Below are 16,317 nucleotides of genomic sequence, written 5' to 3' on the forward strand. Positions count from 1 at the left end.
CTTATCCTCCAGAAGCAAAACAACCCTTCTCCTCTGATAATAATAATAATAATAATAATAATTTAAAAAACTAAATACAGAAACAGTCTATTACATATGCAGTTTTCCCTTTGGGAGAGGATAAGGGAACAAACAGCAGACAGATGTTAGGCATCTGATGCAATGCATCACAGGACGGCGGTGTTCAGGTACTGGGGTAAACAGTGGGTAAGGCTTTTCAGGGATTAAAACAGAATTGAGTCATGTGAATGAAAGGAAAAACTCCCACCAACATTTGGAAACAACACTTAGCAGTTCTGATTGTTCGGACTGTGAAACTCTCCACGCTGCCTAAGAAATTCTCCTGCATTTTTTGATGAGACAGGTTTGATAAGAAGCTTCGTCATGCATGTTTTGTCAAAATAAGTCACAGCTACTTGCTAGCTTGCTTGCTTTACTAAAAATTAGTTTAGGACTGTTTTCTATGCATGTATGATAGAAAACATTTCTTTTTTTATCTCCCAATTTGTTAAAATACTGGTTAGTTTGGTTTGGTTTTACTTTTCCTTATATACCGTTTCGTAGTTGAAAGAAAAGGTTCTTAAAACAAAAAGGAAAAATATAACACAAAAAACATTTAGCAGCAAGGCCATGCTTAAATAAATATGCTCAAAACAAATGGAGAACACTGAAAACAAGGAGCCAGACTGATCAGAGTAAATCAGACAGGCCTGAGAATGATACAAACAAAATAAATTGACACTGGAATTTGCTAGTAATTTACTTTTTCAGTAGATCAAAGCAGGGAATCTAAAATAAACAAACCTCACAATTACAAGAAAAACTATGACTTTGATAAAATGCCAGGAATGCAAGATGCTCTAAAAGCAACTTTAAGTAGTTGCATGCATGATTTAGCCCCACTGTGTGGGTTTCCGAGGCTACATATTATTTATTTTAGTATTTAGTTATGCTTATGTGTCAGTGGAGCAGAGGAATCAAAGGAATCAATACAATCTACATGTGCGGGGAGCCTGGACTAATGTCACTGCTGTCATGTTACAGGATGCCTCTTCTAGTTTTCTGTAACTTTATAATGGCAGCCCTGCATGAACACACTGTTTGGCAGCCATTGCCCTTTTTTTTTTTTTTGGTGTTTTTTTACAGGACAAATTGTGGCAATAATAGGAGGGAAATTACAAGAGAAATCTGAAGCTGCTTGGCTCGCTGATTTAACAAATGTTATGGTCTTTGACAACAAGGCTTTTACTTCTTGCTCCAAAGATATTCAGAGAACAGCTTTCAAAGTCATGCTGATGGAGTTGATATAAAGTTGATTTTTCTGCCCAAGTAAATTTCTCTATTTTGCTTCATTCGTGTCTCACTAAATTGAAAATGTTCTCCTTCAGTTCGGTATGACTTGGATAAATTGCTTAGAAGCTCATCATTTAATAACAGACAGACCTCAAAATGTCCATGAAAATCCTAACACGACAGGAACTAGCGTTATATTTAAGGAGAGAATACGACCCAAGAACTGTAAAGAATGATTTCACAAAACACAGTGTTCTGTGATCTTAAGTAACTCTGTGCTGCCCATAGACACATGGCACGTTTGAGAAAACTGAGACCACTGATCACAGGGCTTCATGCATTGAGAACGGTATCCAAGTACCTCAGTACAAATATATTTTTCAGAGAACACTGATGAAAATGGAAGAAATTTTCTCCTTTTTTCACCATGCCTCTGCAATATGAATCAATCGCTTTTGGAAATTTAAATTTAGATCTATCGAAATCAAGTTGTGCTCTCAAACTGAATTTGGCTCAATCAGCTCTTCATCATGTAATGAAGGTTCCTCTAAGAATGACGTGAACATCTTAGCCAGTTTGATGTTAACTACAATAACACACAATTAAATGTGCAATACAAAGTACCACAGCTTGGCTTATTCAGATCCTTTCTGATTTTTAAGCAGTAATTTTGCAAGATTACTTGCTGCAATATTTTTTACCACACTCCAGCCTTACTTATATCATTTATGTCAATAACTGAACATATCTGGATCAAAAACTGTAGTTTCACTTACTTCGTCCTAATACAGTGCTCAAGTGGAGGAGTAAGATCATTTTCTTTATCTTCAGTGCACATCTGAGTTGTGTCTGCAGAGACATATCAGATATAATAATTAGCGGCTGGGTTATATCTCTGTTCGTGTAGAATACCACAGTAGCTTGTAGGAACTCTATCCATGGAAGCGATGGATGACCACTCACGTTGTAAATCTTCTAGACCACAACAGGCACATATCCACTTGGGATTGAAATACCCTGGAAGATGAGCATCGCTGGCACTTGAACGACATCTCATTCTCACATTGGAACCCCAGACAGGACCAGGAACGCCCAGAGTAAATACCACAACTACAACTCTTTGAAAATATCACGGGCTTTATGGCTGACCTTAGAGCGGACAGTCTGGCACTCACTGCTTTGCCGTCTCAAACCCTTTTAGCTCGTGGTCTACCACTTGTTCATGCACTGGCAAGCTAAAGGTTGAAAGAAAGTGACTGAATGCAAACTCGTTGTTGGAAATGATCCCCAGACTGTGCCAAGTATCAATTATTCTGGGTCAGAAACTTGCCCAGAATTGTGCTGACTACTTAACAGTAAGAATGATCGTGGGCAGTGTTCCAATTCATGCCCTGAGCTATGTTAGTTTACTAAAATTTAGACAGTTTCAAGCAAAACATGGATGAGAAGGTGGAAGAATATACTGGAGGCCTGTCATGAAGTTTTTCTTGTGCAATTGATGTTGTAATTATCAAGAAAGCAATTGTCATTCCTCAAATAATAAGGACGGCAGTAGTTGAGTATAAAAGCCCAATTCCAGTCCAAACTGGGCTAAGATTCCTTCACCCTGGAAAAGAAGATTGTCCCTTGACTGTCACGAAAGCAGCGCACAGACAGGGAAGACTGAGTCGTGTTGGATATAAGAGAGCTACCATAGGCTCTGAGCATTCATTTGGGACAGAGAAGCAATTGCACTGTTCCAGGGAAAACAGAGAGATCGGTGTCTCAGACACAGGATCTGTCAACAGCGAAAGTAGCCACTGAACTTCCCAGGGAAAAAACATCCTGCGACCAGCTTGGATGTCAGTCTGCTCAGCTGTTTCCTGTTTTGGAGTAAAATACCTTAAACCGCAGTAGATGAGGGGGTTTTGTTCTTTTTCTTCTTTTCTGTCTGTCATCCAGCCAACGGGCAGGCTGTGAGCAAAAAATGATGCCAAGATGGGGTGTAGGATATGGATCTGCTTCAGTGAGACTGATGCAGACAGGATGGGAAGCAATTGCTCTTAAATTCACAGCTGCCAGTCTCAGAGATATCTGGCTTCCTCATTTCATAGAGAGGACCTGGCTATCCCTTGGCTGTTGATCTAGTCAGTATAAACACATGGAGAAAACTCTAAATGACTGTAAGGGCTGGAGCAGTAGGAATTGGACAGTATTTACAAGTACATAAAATACTGGTGGTTTTCTCTTATATCCTTGGGAACTTAGAGGTACACAGGAATCTTTTGAGTTTCAAAGGGCCTCTTTTATCTTAATATTGAAGAGTTTATAACAGTTCATTAGAGGTCTCCTACAGTATTTGGAGCCGTCTAGGAAATCCCGATATTGATGTTCTGGATCTTCTCATAGCAAGAAGCAACAACCACTGTCCTGATGATCATGCTGGTAGCAGGACAGGCATACGGCCTGGCTGCCTTTCCCAGTCATTGCCAGCTTGCTGAATTTTGTCATTTTTAGACTTGTGTTCTTCCATCAAGGACGTTTGAATGGAGTTTTTTCATACAAAAGAAAAAAAAAGTATGACTTAAGGTGTATCCTACAGGAGTAGGCAAGGAACATTTAGCTAAGTTTATTAACAAACTGTGTTAAAGTGTTTCGTACAACTCACGTGGAGCAAGAAATATTGAAGTTACACTCTTCCATCTTGGATTCATCACCAACAAAAAGGATGTGAATATGATCTCTTATATCTTCCCTTATATCCTAAGCTAAACGTAGGGAGAAACTGAGTGCCACCACAGTTACAGAAAACTTTCTGTTCAGAAGATATGATCAGTATAGGTTCAGAAAAGTGGAATCTGAACAGACAATCACTGACTGAAGTGATAGTGCTCATAATTTTAATGGCAACCTCAGGAAGTGATGCTTTATTAATTACCTTTCCAGAAGACTTTTGTACAGTGGCACAATCTCATCTTAACCGTGCAAAAAACCTGTTATGAAAGAGTCATAATCAATATACCAGCCTTCCCTAGAAGCTGCCTCCATGATCTGAATCTCTGCTAAATTTCACTTTTTGCACTGCCTTCTGTGGGCTCTGCAAAGGGGCTGAGGATGGTTCATACGACTGGCAGTCTTCTAAGAAATTCAGTTATATTCTTCTCAGCAATTATTCAGCTGCTTTAAGAGTATATTAGGTTGAAGATATGAGAATGATTTATTAAAACAGATTGATACAAAAATTCCCTGTATCTTCAGTTGGAGAAAACATATGGTAAATATTAAGGTGTTAACTGTATATATTAGAAAGAAGAAGCAGTGTCTCTCTGAGCAGTACAACACACTCTTTCATACAAGTGCTCCCTGTGACATCTAACAAAAATCCCAGAATCTCCACTCAGTCCCTAAACAGTTGACAAAAGAAGATAAGCAAATTGGAGAATGTTATTAATTTAGATACACAAGTTTGTTTCCTTCTCTACCTATCAAAAATTCCTACCCCAATGGAAAGGATCGAAGATCCTTCATGTATTTAGGATAGAGTTATATGTTGTATTCACTAGCAGGCATTGCCTGCTTTTAAGAAGAAACTCCATATTTCTTGTCTACATTTTAGCAAATAGTTATGAGCATGAGAAGAAGGGCAAATTCTCAATATAAAGTGTCCATTGCTAGTACCTCTAAAATGTAATTTCTTTCTGTCTTTTTCGCCTTTCTTGCCCAGTGTAATTTCTTCAAGATTTCCTGAAATCTGATCTTGATTGTAATCTTCCTAATTATAAACAAGATTCCCACTTCAAGGAATTCACCTTGTTGCTAGTGAAAAGCAAGCTTTGCTAACCAGCACCACTGAGATGTGTCTGTGCAGCACGCAGAAGCTCCTGTTGCATCCCTAGATAACAGTGCCTAACCATCACAGCTGCTTTGTTTTTCCATAATGGAAATACCAGTAATACTTAGCCTTCTGATATTTCCAACTGGTACTGTATGATCAATGTTACCGTTTGGATGTAAAGTAATTCCAGTTTTTCTCCTGACTTAACAAAGGATTACTGTACAGCCAGAAGTAGGAAAGTGTTTGCTTGGAATGTTGAAATTATTTGCATTTCACAGCCTTTTTCAGAATTTCACAGATAACAAAAGATTTGCTACAACACATGCCTGGAAGAGGCTATAGCCACAACAAAAAGGTATTTACCATTCAGTGCAAGTTTAGTCTATAAGGAGAAATATAGAGATATGCCATGACAGGTTGAATGCTAAACAGAGATATTTCTACAGACTCTGAGAACTTTCTCATCCAGGGATCTCAGAGTGCTTGGTAGCTCTGGATTTTGGAAAGATTCCTGATTTATTAATGTTGAAAAGATAGATAAGGACACCTGGTTTGGATTGTATGTTACATGGTACAACACAAAAGAAAAAATGTGTCGTGATCTCTCTAGTCCTATGCTGAACTACATCATCCATCACGTACAAATAATCTTCTATCTGGGACAGACCATATGGGAATCAGTTGGCAACTATAGTCTTGTAAAGGTTAAGCAGTTTTTTGAGACAATATATAATGTGATCACTTCAATAGAATGACAGGGATTTTAATTAAAATAAGAGGATAAATAACAGGTAGAGAGACAATTGAATTCACTATCAAATCTTGTGAGATGCTAAAGGTCCCAGCACTCCTGCCATACAAACAGCTTTACCACATTGACTCAATTAGAACATACAATACCTGTGTATAACTCATCCTGTCCAAGAACCAGAATGTAGGTTCAAACAAGAATATAGACAGCTTATTTTTAATGAGTGGATCACAGTAGAGTGGCTCCTTAAGATTGAGAAGGAATTTGATTAGATTGTATAACTATATTGAATAAAAGAAAACAAAAGATAAGTAGTATATTATTAGCAAATAAGAATTTAGTGGTCAAGAATATCTTAATATGGCAATAAGTAGGAGCTTTCTAAGCACCACAATACTTCTTGTCTACATGCCTTCCAGTTGGAGAAATACGTAATTACTTTAAAAGCAGCTGCATAATTTGGCATGGTTTCCTGAAAGAATGAGTTGAACAAGTCAGATCTTTTGCATGCTTGTGTTTCCAGGTATGCTGACAAGCACATACAGGGACTAGACTTTGTTAGCAGATTCCTGCCATCTTCTGAAGTAGCTGGTTTTGGAGGCAAGGATTTCATGCTTCCTCACCCTCTCTGCTCATTTTACTACAGGCGTGTAGGGTAGTGGAACAAGAGACTTGCACTTTCTGTCTGTAGAAATGATGCGAGATGTGATGGAGGATGGGAGTAGTTAAATATGATTTATAGTCCCGGGAGCATGAATCGGCCAGATCACAATCCGTTCCTTGGAAGTCAGTGTCACTGAAAGATCTACCAGTCCGTATAAAGTAGAACATGCTCACTTTTAACCCTTCCAAGAGCTTATCCTCAGAATTTCCTTGTGAAATCTAATTTCCCAATTAATCATCAAAATTAATTATGGAAATTAGGAAACAGGCACACAAATAGTATTTAATGACTGAGATCATCACTGCCTGTATTATTGGATTATTCTTTCTGATGTGATGCTGTTGCCACCACCAGAGACAAAATGCAGAGTTACTGAGTCATACGTACCAACCGTTAACCGTATTTCTTCTTCCTGGTTGGCCAAGCCATCATAATAATACAGATCAAATCTCCGCTCTGTTTTCCAGTCACCTAGTAAATCCTTCTCCAAACAAAAGAGCACACTGAAGTGGCTTTCACTGCATACCAACCAAATTGGATATTTAGGGGTCTTCAAGTAACAGCCAACCTAAAAGAAAGATACAAAGCATTAGGACATCATGAGGGGTAGAGGGAGAAATGATTCATTATGGAAAACATGAGATGTATAAGATCACTTATTTATTACAGTCTGCAAACATTAATGAAGGCTTATTGTATACTGCTGATGAAGCAGACCTGGATAGCTCTGGTAAATCACGGAACATATACAGCAAGTATCTGCCCTTGAGTTATAGGCAGGTAATGTAATCCAGCTGTAGCATCCTTAGAGTAAAAAGATCATATCCCAGATGATCTGAAACAAAAGGAGCTCTCTCCTCTGCAATAGCTATCAAGCCACAGAGGATGTAGGTCAGGAATCCTACACGAGGTCAATAGGAGACTGTGCTCTTATGCAACAGTGCCTGGGAGCCAGGCAAGAGACGTCATAGGATCTCAGATGACATGAGACACCCTCGTGTGGGCCACTAAACTGAGCCAAAAACATTTTATTGGATTAAGAATATAATATTAAGAATAATTAAGAATATAATTCCCTTCACTTTAGCATCTTCTTCTAGCTTCATAGTCCAGATATATAAAATATTTTCATCTACTGGAAGAAAGCAATAACACAAGCTCTTGTTTTAATCATTTTAATAACTTTTTTTCCGCTGCTTCACCCCGTAGTCTTTAAGGTTCAAGTTCAGCAATAGATTGAGGCCAGGTTTAGGTATATTTAGGCTCATATATAGTATTTCTCATGGAATTTATGTTTTAAGGCAGACATACATATGCTTTAATACTGGGATGCTGGGAGTGTCTATGGTTTTGAAACGTAATAGATGCTGATACAAAATGAGTCGTGGAAGTTTCCTGCACGTCCTGATGTCACTGAATGTCTTGTAGTATTTTCTTCACCTCACACTAATATGTTCTGAGACAGATCCCATCCTCCTATTGCCTGCATCTACTTTAAAGCCACTCCAGTAGTAAATAACACAGTAAAAATAGTGATTAGGTTGCTTAATGTAGCAAAGATATCCTATTTCTTTGAGCTAGGATTTTAATATTCAGCTACAACACATATTTATTACTAGGTATATTCCTGTCATTGAAAGCTGTATTTTAAGTTCAAAATAATACTGCTTTTTCCCCACATTGAATTGTTGGGTTTTGTATCTTTGGTAAATTAAAAACCAAAATAGAACTTTTCGTTTTCAGTGTTCAGTAGCTTCTGACTACAGCTCTGCTTATTATTCTTCTAGTAGACACAATCACTATTGTGCAGGACATTATATATAACCATCTTTATTTTATCCCCAGTTTTATGTATCCTTTGCTAAAGAGATTATGCACTGCTAGTGTGCTACCAATCTGCAAAACAAGGAATGGCAGCCAAGTGTGCAAATATATGTCCATAGATACACCTGATTAGTTTCTATCTCCATAATATAGACACATGGATCAAAGAAATTTTGCTGACTTAGGGGCTCAGGTATTTCTGAAGAGGTTGCATAGTAATATGCAAATAACCTACAGAAATCATCTCTGCCTATTGCTGCCTTTACCACTATCAGATTTAAATGATGCTTCAGCATATGCAGTAAGTGCTAGTGGAAACTGGAAGACTTTTAACAGAAAAATTCTTATACATGTTTTCCAGATATAGATTCACAGACACAGATTCTACAGTGCAGTCCTCAGTTCTCCACCTTGGGCACACAGGTGCAAATGTCACCTAATATACTGATAAAAGGCAGAAGCCACCATATAATATATGCTGTTGTAATTAAAAATCTAAACAGTATCCTAATTGATAAGGAGAGTGTGTTTTTTTTTTTTTTATTATTGAGATTTAGAATTTATATTTGAAGTGTTATATGAGTGCAAAATCAATTATCTTTCCCAATGAAAATTACTTCTGATGTTAGATAACAAGTCTCTAGCTAATTAAGTAACTGTTCCCTGACCCATTACTTTGCTAATATCTATCTAAGACAGGCCTTTTATACAACAGCTTTGCTTTTCATGTAAATTCTTGGCTTAGAAGTAAAGAAATTTTGTGTACAAGCTTACAAAAATACTCATAACAGAGTTGCCAAAAGGGAAATACGCAGATACAACAAAAGATGGCAAATTAGAGGGATACGGATGTAAAGATTCGGTCTCATAAACATGCATATTTTAATATACAGATTGATCGAAGCCAAAAAGGAACAGCTAATCTTCTCCTAAAAATGTGTTTTTCCCACATATGTCTGCTAAAGTAACTTCCAAGCTTCATCAAACAACATTTGGCAAAACAAGATTAGAGAGATACAGAGCTGTTTCAAACCACACACCCACTCCAATTCTTACTCACGTGAACAGTCCTATTGAAGTCAGGACAAATTGTTCAGATGAGCAAGGTCTGTAGGAACATTTTCCAATTATGTATAGTTTTCAGTTACAATGCTTGCTGAAGAAGGTGAGGGCATGAACTTTAAGACAATAAGGAGAGTATAAAAACATTGCAAGTCAAATCCTCATCTCCCATAAAATTGAAAAAGTCTTCATTTCAGTTACATCAATTATACTGGTTGAGGATTAGCTGCTGCCTTTGATTTCAAGTTGCGTTCCAGCTGTTGGCTGGTCACTGCAGGTTTGTTTCTCTCCAAAACCACTGGTAACTTCATCCCACTATTATAACCTTCCAGGGACTTCTGGCTCTCCAGATACTTCAGGTTATTCCTACACTCAAGTTCAAGCAGCGTGGAATGGTTTTTATCTATAAAGCTAAAATTCTTTCCTCTCCCCAAACACGTTACTTTATCTAGACTTCCTATAAGGAACTTCCCTTTCCAATAGCGTTCCCTAAAACATGTCTAGAATTTTTCTGCAAAATAAAATACGTATCTACAGTACTGGCAAAGTAAGGATAATCTTCACTTTGTGGATTTCTTTGCTCATTTCTTCAACCATCAATTGTTGAGTGGACTAAAAAGATGCCCTGATTTAACTGGTCCACCTGGTGAGTGCTTCTTCCATTGCCTGGCCAGGTTGGTCACTGGTAGTGATCCTGGAATATAACAGGACCTTGAAGCAGGACAGAGAAGAACAAGCACGAACACCCAGTGTTCTGACTCCTCAGGAAGCCCTTTAAAGTCCGTCAGAGTGTGTGTCATCCAAAAAGTGCTTGCCAGAGAATGAGGCCCTTCTTTCCAGCTGTTGTTTGATGCCCTATGAGTGTAATGCTGGCTCTGACTTCCAAAAGTAAATCAGGGATATGTGACTTGAATCTATATTATTAAATATTATTATTATTTTTGTTAAGGGCTCAACAGTTGTATTTCTACTTTTCAGAACATAAAAAGGATCTTTTTTAATTTTTTTTTCTGCTAGCACTATCATAATGCATTAAAAATAGTGCATTACTATTCAAATATTTGTTTTCAAACATGCTCATTAATCTTCAGGGAAAAAAAAAAATGTAAGGAGGGAATGAACTAGGCGTCTTTTCATGCTGCATGTTTTCAATTTCTATGGAGACTTCACTAACCTAATCCTCTCCCTTAGAAATCCCTTAAGAATGCTCATAAATTTCAGGGACACAATTCTCATCTTTGGAAAATGTCAGCCTTTCAAAAACAAGCACCTTCAAAGGGCTCATTTTCAACACTATGGGTGGTCTTTGTCCACATCTGACTTTAGTGTGAATTCACACAATGGTGAAATCAAATCTACAAACAACTATTTATTACTGGGGAATTATTCCAATATATCTGCCAGAATGAGTGTATGGTACTTCACTATTCAGATTTTATTTGCCCATTGAACAAGGCTGTCTTTTGCCACGTGTATACTAAAAGAAAAAACACACGAATTATAACCAAAATTCTCTGTTTCTTGGACTCCATTACACAATTTACCTTGAACAGAAACAAACATTATGTTATCACTCCTATGCAGTGGCCACGATTCAAAGAAGAAAAGATGATATCAAAACCGAGGGGGATCACTGGATATAGCTAATGTGATGACATCTTCCTTCAGGAGTTTTGTTATCACTTAATACAATTTCACTTCCTTGCTTGTTGGAGTACATTTTTTTTTTTAATTAAAATTCTATTCAGACATGTCTTGCTTTACATTTGTTTGGCTGAATACAACTGTTACAGATGCTTATTTTCTAAAGTAACCATAGAGTGCAGAACTGAGACCCATGTGATTCCAGAGAGGTCTGGGTTCTGTCAAACTGAGTAATTGCTGCTTGCACCGAATCCAATAAGACTGATAGAAAAAAAAGGTAATTACACAGAGCTTTCACAGTTACAGCCCCCAGCCTATTGTTTTTTTCTGTCAATGTTTTCCCCCTGTGATTGCAATGACCTTTACTGAATTAATATTAAACAATGTTCCAACAGTGTTAAAACTGATGTGTCAACGGTGTAAAAACAGATACTATTGCAATAGCCCTTGGGTGACTCAGTTCACCAATTCCACCAGCACCATTAAAACAGCAGGTCAGCCTCATTATTACTATACTTGCATATAGTTAAGGGACACTGTGAGGTTATAGTTATTGCCATTGTTCTGTACTTGATTTCAGATTATGAAAAAGAAAATTAATGTTCACAAGATCTGACATTCAGAGTATGCAGAATTTAATGACTATGCCAGGTTAGGCAGAAATCGAAGACGTTTTAGCCAGATATTTATAAATAGTCATAGAAAACACTACTGTTACATGGGAGCCCTAGATAATTTCTCGGCAGCTTTGAATACTTTTTGATGTAGAAAAGGAAATCTTTCTGATTATGAATTGGGGTGAAAAAAAGAGCAACATTAATGAAGAAGAATAGAAAGAGATGTGTGTTCAATCCCAGAACTATCAAACCAAAGAAAGGACTCCTGGAAAGCACTGGATTTTGACTAAAGTTCTCTGAGGGTGCCACAAGATAAAAGAAGACAGCAGTAAATAGACATCAGGGCACCAGGTAGCCTCAGGATCTTTATCTTTGTCCCATTCTGCTGCTTTTCTGGTATGTCCCATCAAGTGAAGAAATGCTGAGGGAGATTCAGACCATCACTCAGACTTCGGCACTTTACCATTCCCTCAATACACATGAAAGAGTTTATAATTCATTTCAGCGTGTTATTTCACTTCAATGGCAAAGGTCAAGATTCAGTCCACTTAACTTAAGCATCTATTTCTAAGCCCTCTAACTTAGGCTGGTCCCTAGGCTTTGGCTGTCTATAAAATCAAAGAAGGCAGAGATGGGTATTGGCAGGTCACAAATTTAGACCCCCTGTTCATCAGCTATAAAGTTCTGGACTCTTACACAAAGGATTTTCAGCCTATGAAGGACCTAAAGTGAGATTCCAGAAATCCAGAAAATCCAGAACCAAATGCAGGTATTTATAATCTAGACAGAGATGTGGAAAACGTTTGACTTCTCATTTTCTGGTTCGTGCGTTTGCAAAGCATGCAGATCTCTGTTAAACATGTGGGGTTTGTTATTTTTATTGTCTTAAATAAAACCTTTGTGGTTTTATTTTATTTGGAAGGACGTTGACAAGAAATCAATGCCAATACCCAGCAACAGTGACAGGCCTCTGGGAAAATAACTGTCCACAGATAAGTAAGAGGACAATAGGACTTCATTAAAGAATATTTCAGTTCCAGGCTAGAAAGGGAGATGTAGAAACAAGGAATGAAAACCAGATATTTTTAAACGGCCAATGCTTTGTCAGCCTTATTTCGGTCAAACTTGTATGTATCACATTTTTTTGCCCACAGTGGCGCTCACATCTACGTGACACGATATCTACTGCACGGCCATTACTGAAAAATAAGTGGGAAAGTAAAACCAACCATCAGTTTCCATTTTGCACACGTGTATTTTTGTTGTTGGTTTCTGAAACGAGATGGTTAAAAAACCTCTTTCTAAACCTCCCGCTCTGCAACCCCACCAATGACCTGGCTTGAATCCAGCCCATCTGACTGGGGAAGGCGCCTGTTTAACAGACATATTTCCCAGCGAAGAAGGTTACAGGAACGACTTTCCACAGGGCAAATAAACAGGTGAGGTGCCAGAAGATGGAGTACGTGTGCTGAATTTAATAATTCAAGTAGGTCTTGTTATAGCACAGAGCATGCTGGTTTTATCAAAAGGACCCAAGGTAATATTTCCCATCTGTGGAATTTTAATGAATAAATTCTGTTGACTTATGTTTCTCCCTCTTTTTGAAAGGAAACAGGAAAAATGAGCGTAATTTCTTTGTCAATGCCATGTTCTCTTTTTGTTTTCAGAAATGCAAAAACTAAAAACCATTGGTCTCTTGAAATGCTGACAGCATGGGCAGAGACTTGGACATTACCAAGAATCAGAGTAGGGTGAGTTTGGGAGGTCAGATGTTGAGAGGCTTAACTGCTGTAGCAGGAGAGGTTAAAAGCAGGAGAGAATCAGTGAAGGCAAAGAATCAGAGTCAAGGTTCAAAAGAGACAAGTAACCTTGAATGCTTCCATTAATTCGTGTACAACAGCACATACTCAAAGTGGTTTCAAAAAGCTTTTCTGAAGGATGGCCAAATTCACCAGCCAGTAAGTATCATACTAAACACAGAATGAGAGATTCAGAAGATTTGTTCCCTCTTCCCAGTGCAAATACCACCTTACTGGATGACTTACTGGGATAAGCACTTGGCTTTTTGTTCATCTGTTACTCCCCCCTGTAAAATCAAAATGACTGTTGCCCCTATTGCAAAGCACAGATCAATTAATAGGAAATGCCATATCAATATTATATATTATGATTGCTATTGTTATTATCATTTTTGATGATAATAATGATAATAGTAGCATCTTTTCAATTTTTCAGATGACAAGGCAGATTATTTTTCCCTTTTGCCACTGTTAGTCTCTTAAATGATCTGGTATAAATATGAGGAACATCTGTTTCCATCTGTTCCTGCTTTTAATGTGCAATAAGTTTTGAAAAGAGTATTTCATCATTCAAAGCTTTTTGCCTTGTAATTTTAGTGTGGCATTCAGGCCAAAGACTCTGACCCAAATGCAGGGAATTTCTCACTCACGACTGCTATAAATGGCCCTGCCTGCTTCTGGTCCTCACTCCTTCCTCTGAGGTCTTGTGCCTGCTGCAGAAACGATTTGGCTTCCCTGAGATTGCTGCTAAACTGCTGTATGCTGCAGCCCGGCAAACAGAGGAAAACCTGTATCAATTTTATGTGGAATGATCAGCTTTTGGAAATTTTCCTGTTGTTTAAGAGCTCTAAAGAAATCCCAGGAAACCTAAAAGCATAATTTATGCTTCTTAATTAAATGTGTGAGATCAAATGGAATATAGCTTAAATATGGGTTTAGCACAAAGAAATCCAAAGATGCTTAACTTGCCTACTGAAAAGTAACAGAATTGGACTTTTAGCTTTTTTGTTTTGGAATACGGACTCTAACTATGAAACTAAATATTTGCACATGAAATTGATAGAATCAACCCATCTGTCATTGTGAAACAATTTGTGGCAAGTAATTACATTACAAAAAATATACTGAGTGTGGTGCTATGTTAGGACTAAAAGTGATGCTTAGACATTAACAATTCCAGGCAAATTACATGAAGCACACATTTTTCTAATCGGCAAAAATAACACATAATCCAGTGAAAAAGATCAATGGGTCAGTGACGGAGGGATTTTTCAGGCAATCACTGGAGAAAATGGGACTGATCATTTTGTTTTGATTTGCTCCTGTTGAAGTTTGATGGATTCATTTTGCTGTCATGCCCTCATGATATTTTCAACTCAGAAGACATGCCAAGGAAATTGTGGATTATATACAAATACTCCACATATTAGACAAGGGAGATAAAATGGTCTAGAAATCTTTCTCCATGTGGATTTACTTCGTCTAGCCTGGTATCTTGCATATAGCTTCCTAAATACATTGGTAACTTGGAAGAAGTTTAGAGTAGAGCAACAATAACAAGCTTTGGACAGGATATTCTGATGAAAAAGGGAGGAACTCTTACATCAGCTTGCAAATGTCTAGCGGATGGGGATGAATTGTTTAGGGGGTGGGTTGGATTAGAAGTAAGAATGATAATTAGAGGAAACTAAGTAAATGAGCAGTCAGATTTAATATGAGCATATCCAAAGCACAAGCGGTGTATTAGATATTAAAATCTACACATCTGAGGTATCTGCCAATCTGTACTTGCACTTCCTCACATTTTAAAGTTGAGACATTCGAGTAAAAAGGTAAGATCACTACAATTAACTAATAAATGGCCATCACAACAAAAGGCAGGAACTTTATGGATATGGATTTTTAAAAGAAAGACTACTATATAACAGGAGAGAAAAATATCCTGAATTATCCCCTGAGAAATTGCCTGGATATGACCTAAAGGGAGTTTTCCAACTCGAATGTCTATGATTCACCGTATGTCACGCTCAGGATTTTCTTACTCCTGGAAACAAACAAAAAAAACCCCACATGATCAAGAATGACAGTCCTTTTCCATTACTGGTTGCAGTTGCCATCCTTGTCGCCACAATGTAATTGGATGCTGAATCCACTTACCAAAACACTGAGAGGAAGAAAAGAGTCACTTTGAAAGACTTAGAGGCAAATGCTATTCTCCGTTCCACTACTGCAGACTACCAGTGACATTTACTTATTCTGAATTGTTCTAAACTTGTATCTTTGCTAACAGAAAGCAGAATCTGGCCCCTCATGCTGAAACCACAGTGGAGACTCCCCAGACGTGAGGCCAAAGACCACCAGAATCTGACTTCTGCCCTAAGGCGTTGCAGAATGCATCAAGACGTACGCACTGAAATGCGGAGCACTCACAGATGTTCTTAATAAAAAACAAGACAATTTGCATCAGACGCCTAACTAGTGTAGACTGAAAAAAAAAAGGAAACTACATCTCCTGGAGTTTCTGTAACTGATTAAGTCATTGGCTTGGAAAACAGATCCCATGCAAGAGCACAGTAGTAGAACAAACAGATCCCCTCCACTGAATAATTTGCACAATAAGTGGAAGGCAGTGTCTGATTCTCTGGGTAATTTTGTATTTTCTTTTTAGAGGGCAGATGGGAAAGAAATATAGCTGTTACCTGCACTGACCTCACTTACCATTTTGTTACTTAAAAGTCATTTTCCTTACTAGAGAATGGAAAAACATGCTACAGTGATGCACAATCATTTTTTGAGGTTTTAAGTGCTACATTTTTTATAGAAAAGGACAAGGAGTTGAACTAGCCACA

The 16,317-nt window shown here is 37.8% G+C and overlaps 1 protein-coding gene across 1 annotated transcript in view; it reads right to left on the minus strand.

The window, feature by feature from the left end:
• MINDY4 (MINDY lysine 48 deubiquitinase 4) overlaps positions 1-16,317 on the minus strand; it is a 76,363-nt gene that overhangs the window by 2,996 nt on the left and 57,050 nt on the right. Inside the window, exons 16-17 of the mRNA XM_065629247.1 lie at positions 6,910-7,090; positions 2,070-2,142 (exon numbers count right to left, since the gene is read on the minus strand). Coding sequence (XP_065485319.1) covers positions 2,070-2,142; positions 6,910-7,090 — 254 coding nt within the window. The remainder of the gene's footprint in view (positions 1-2,069; positions 2,143-6,909; positions 7,091-16,317) is intronic.

The sequence above is a fragment of the Caloenas nicobarica genome, chromosome 2, assembly GCF_036013445.1.
Source record: "Caloenas nicobarica isolate bCalNic1 chromosome 2, bCalNic1.hap1, whole genome shotgun sequence".
NCBI classification, from domain to species: Eukaryota; Metazoa; Chordata; class Aves; order Columbiformes; family Columbidae; genus Caloenas; species Caloenas nicobarica.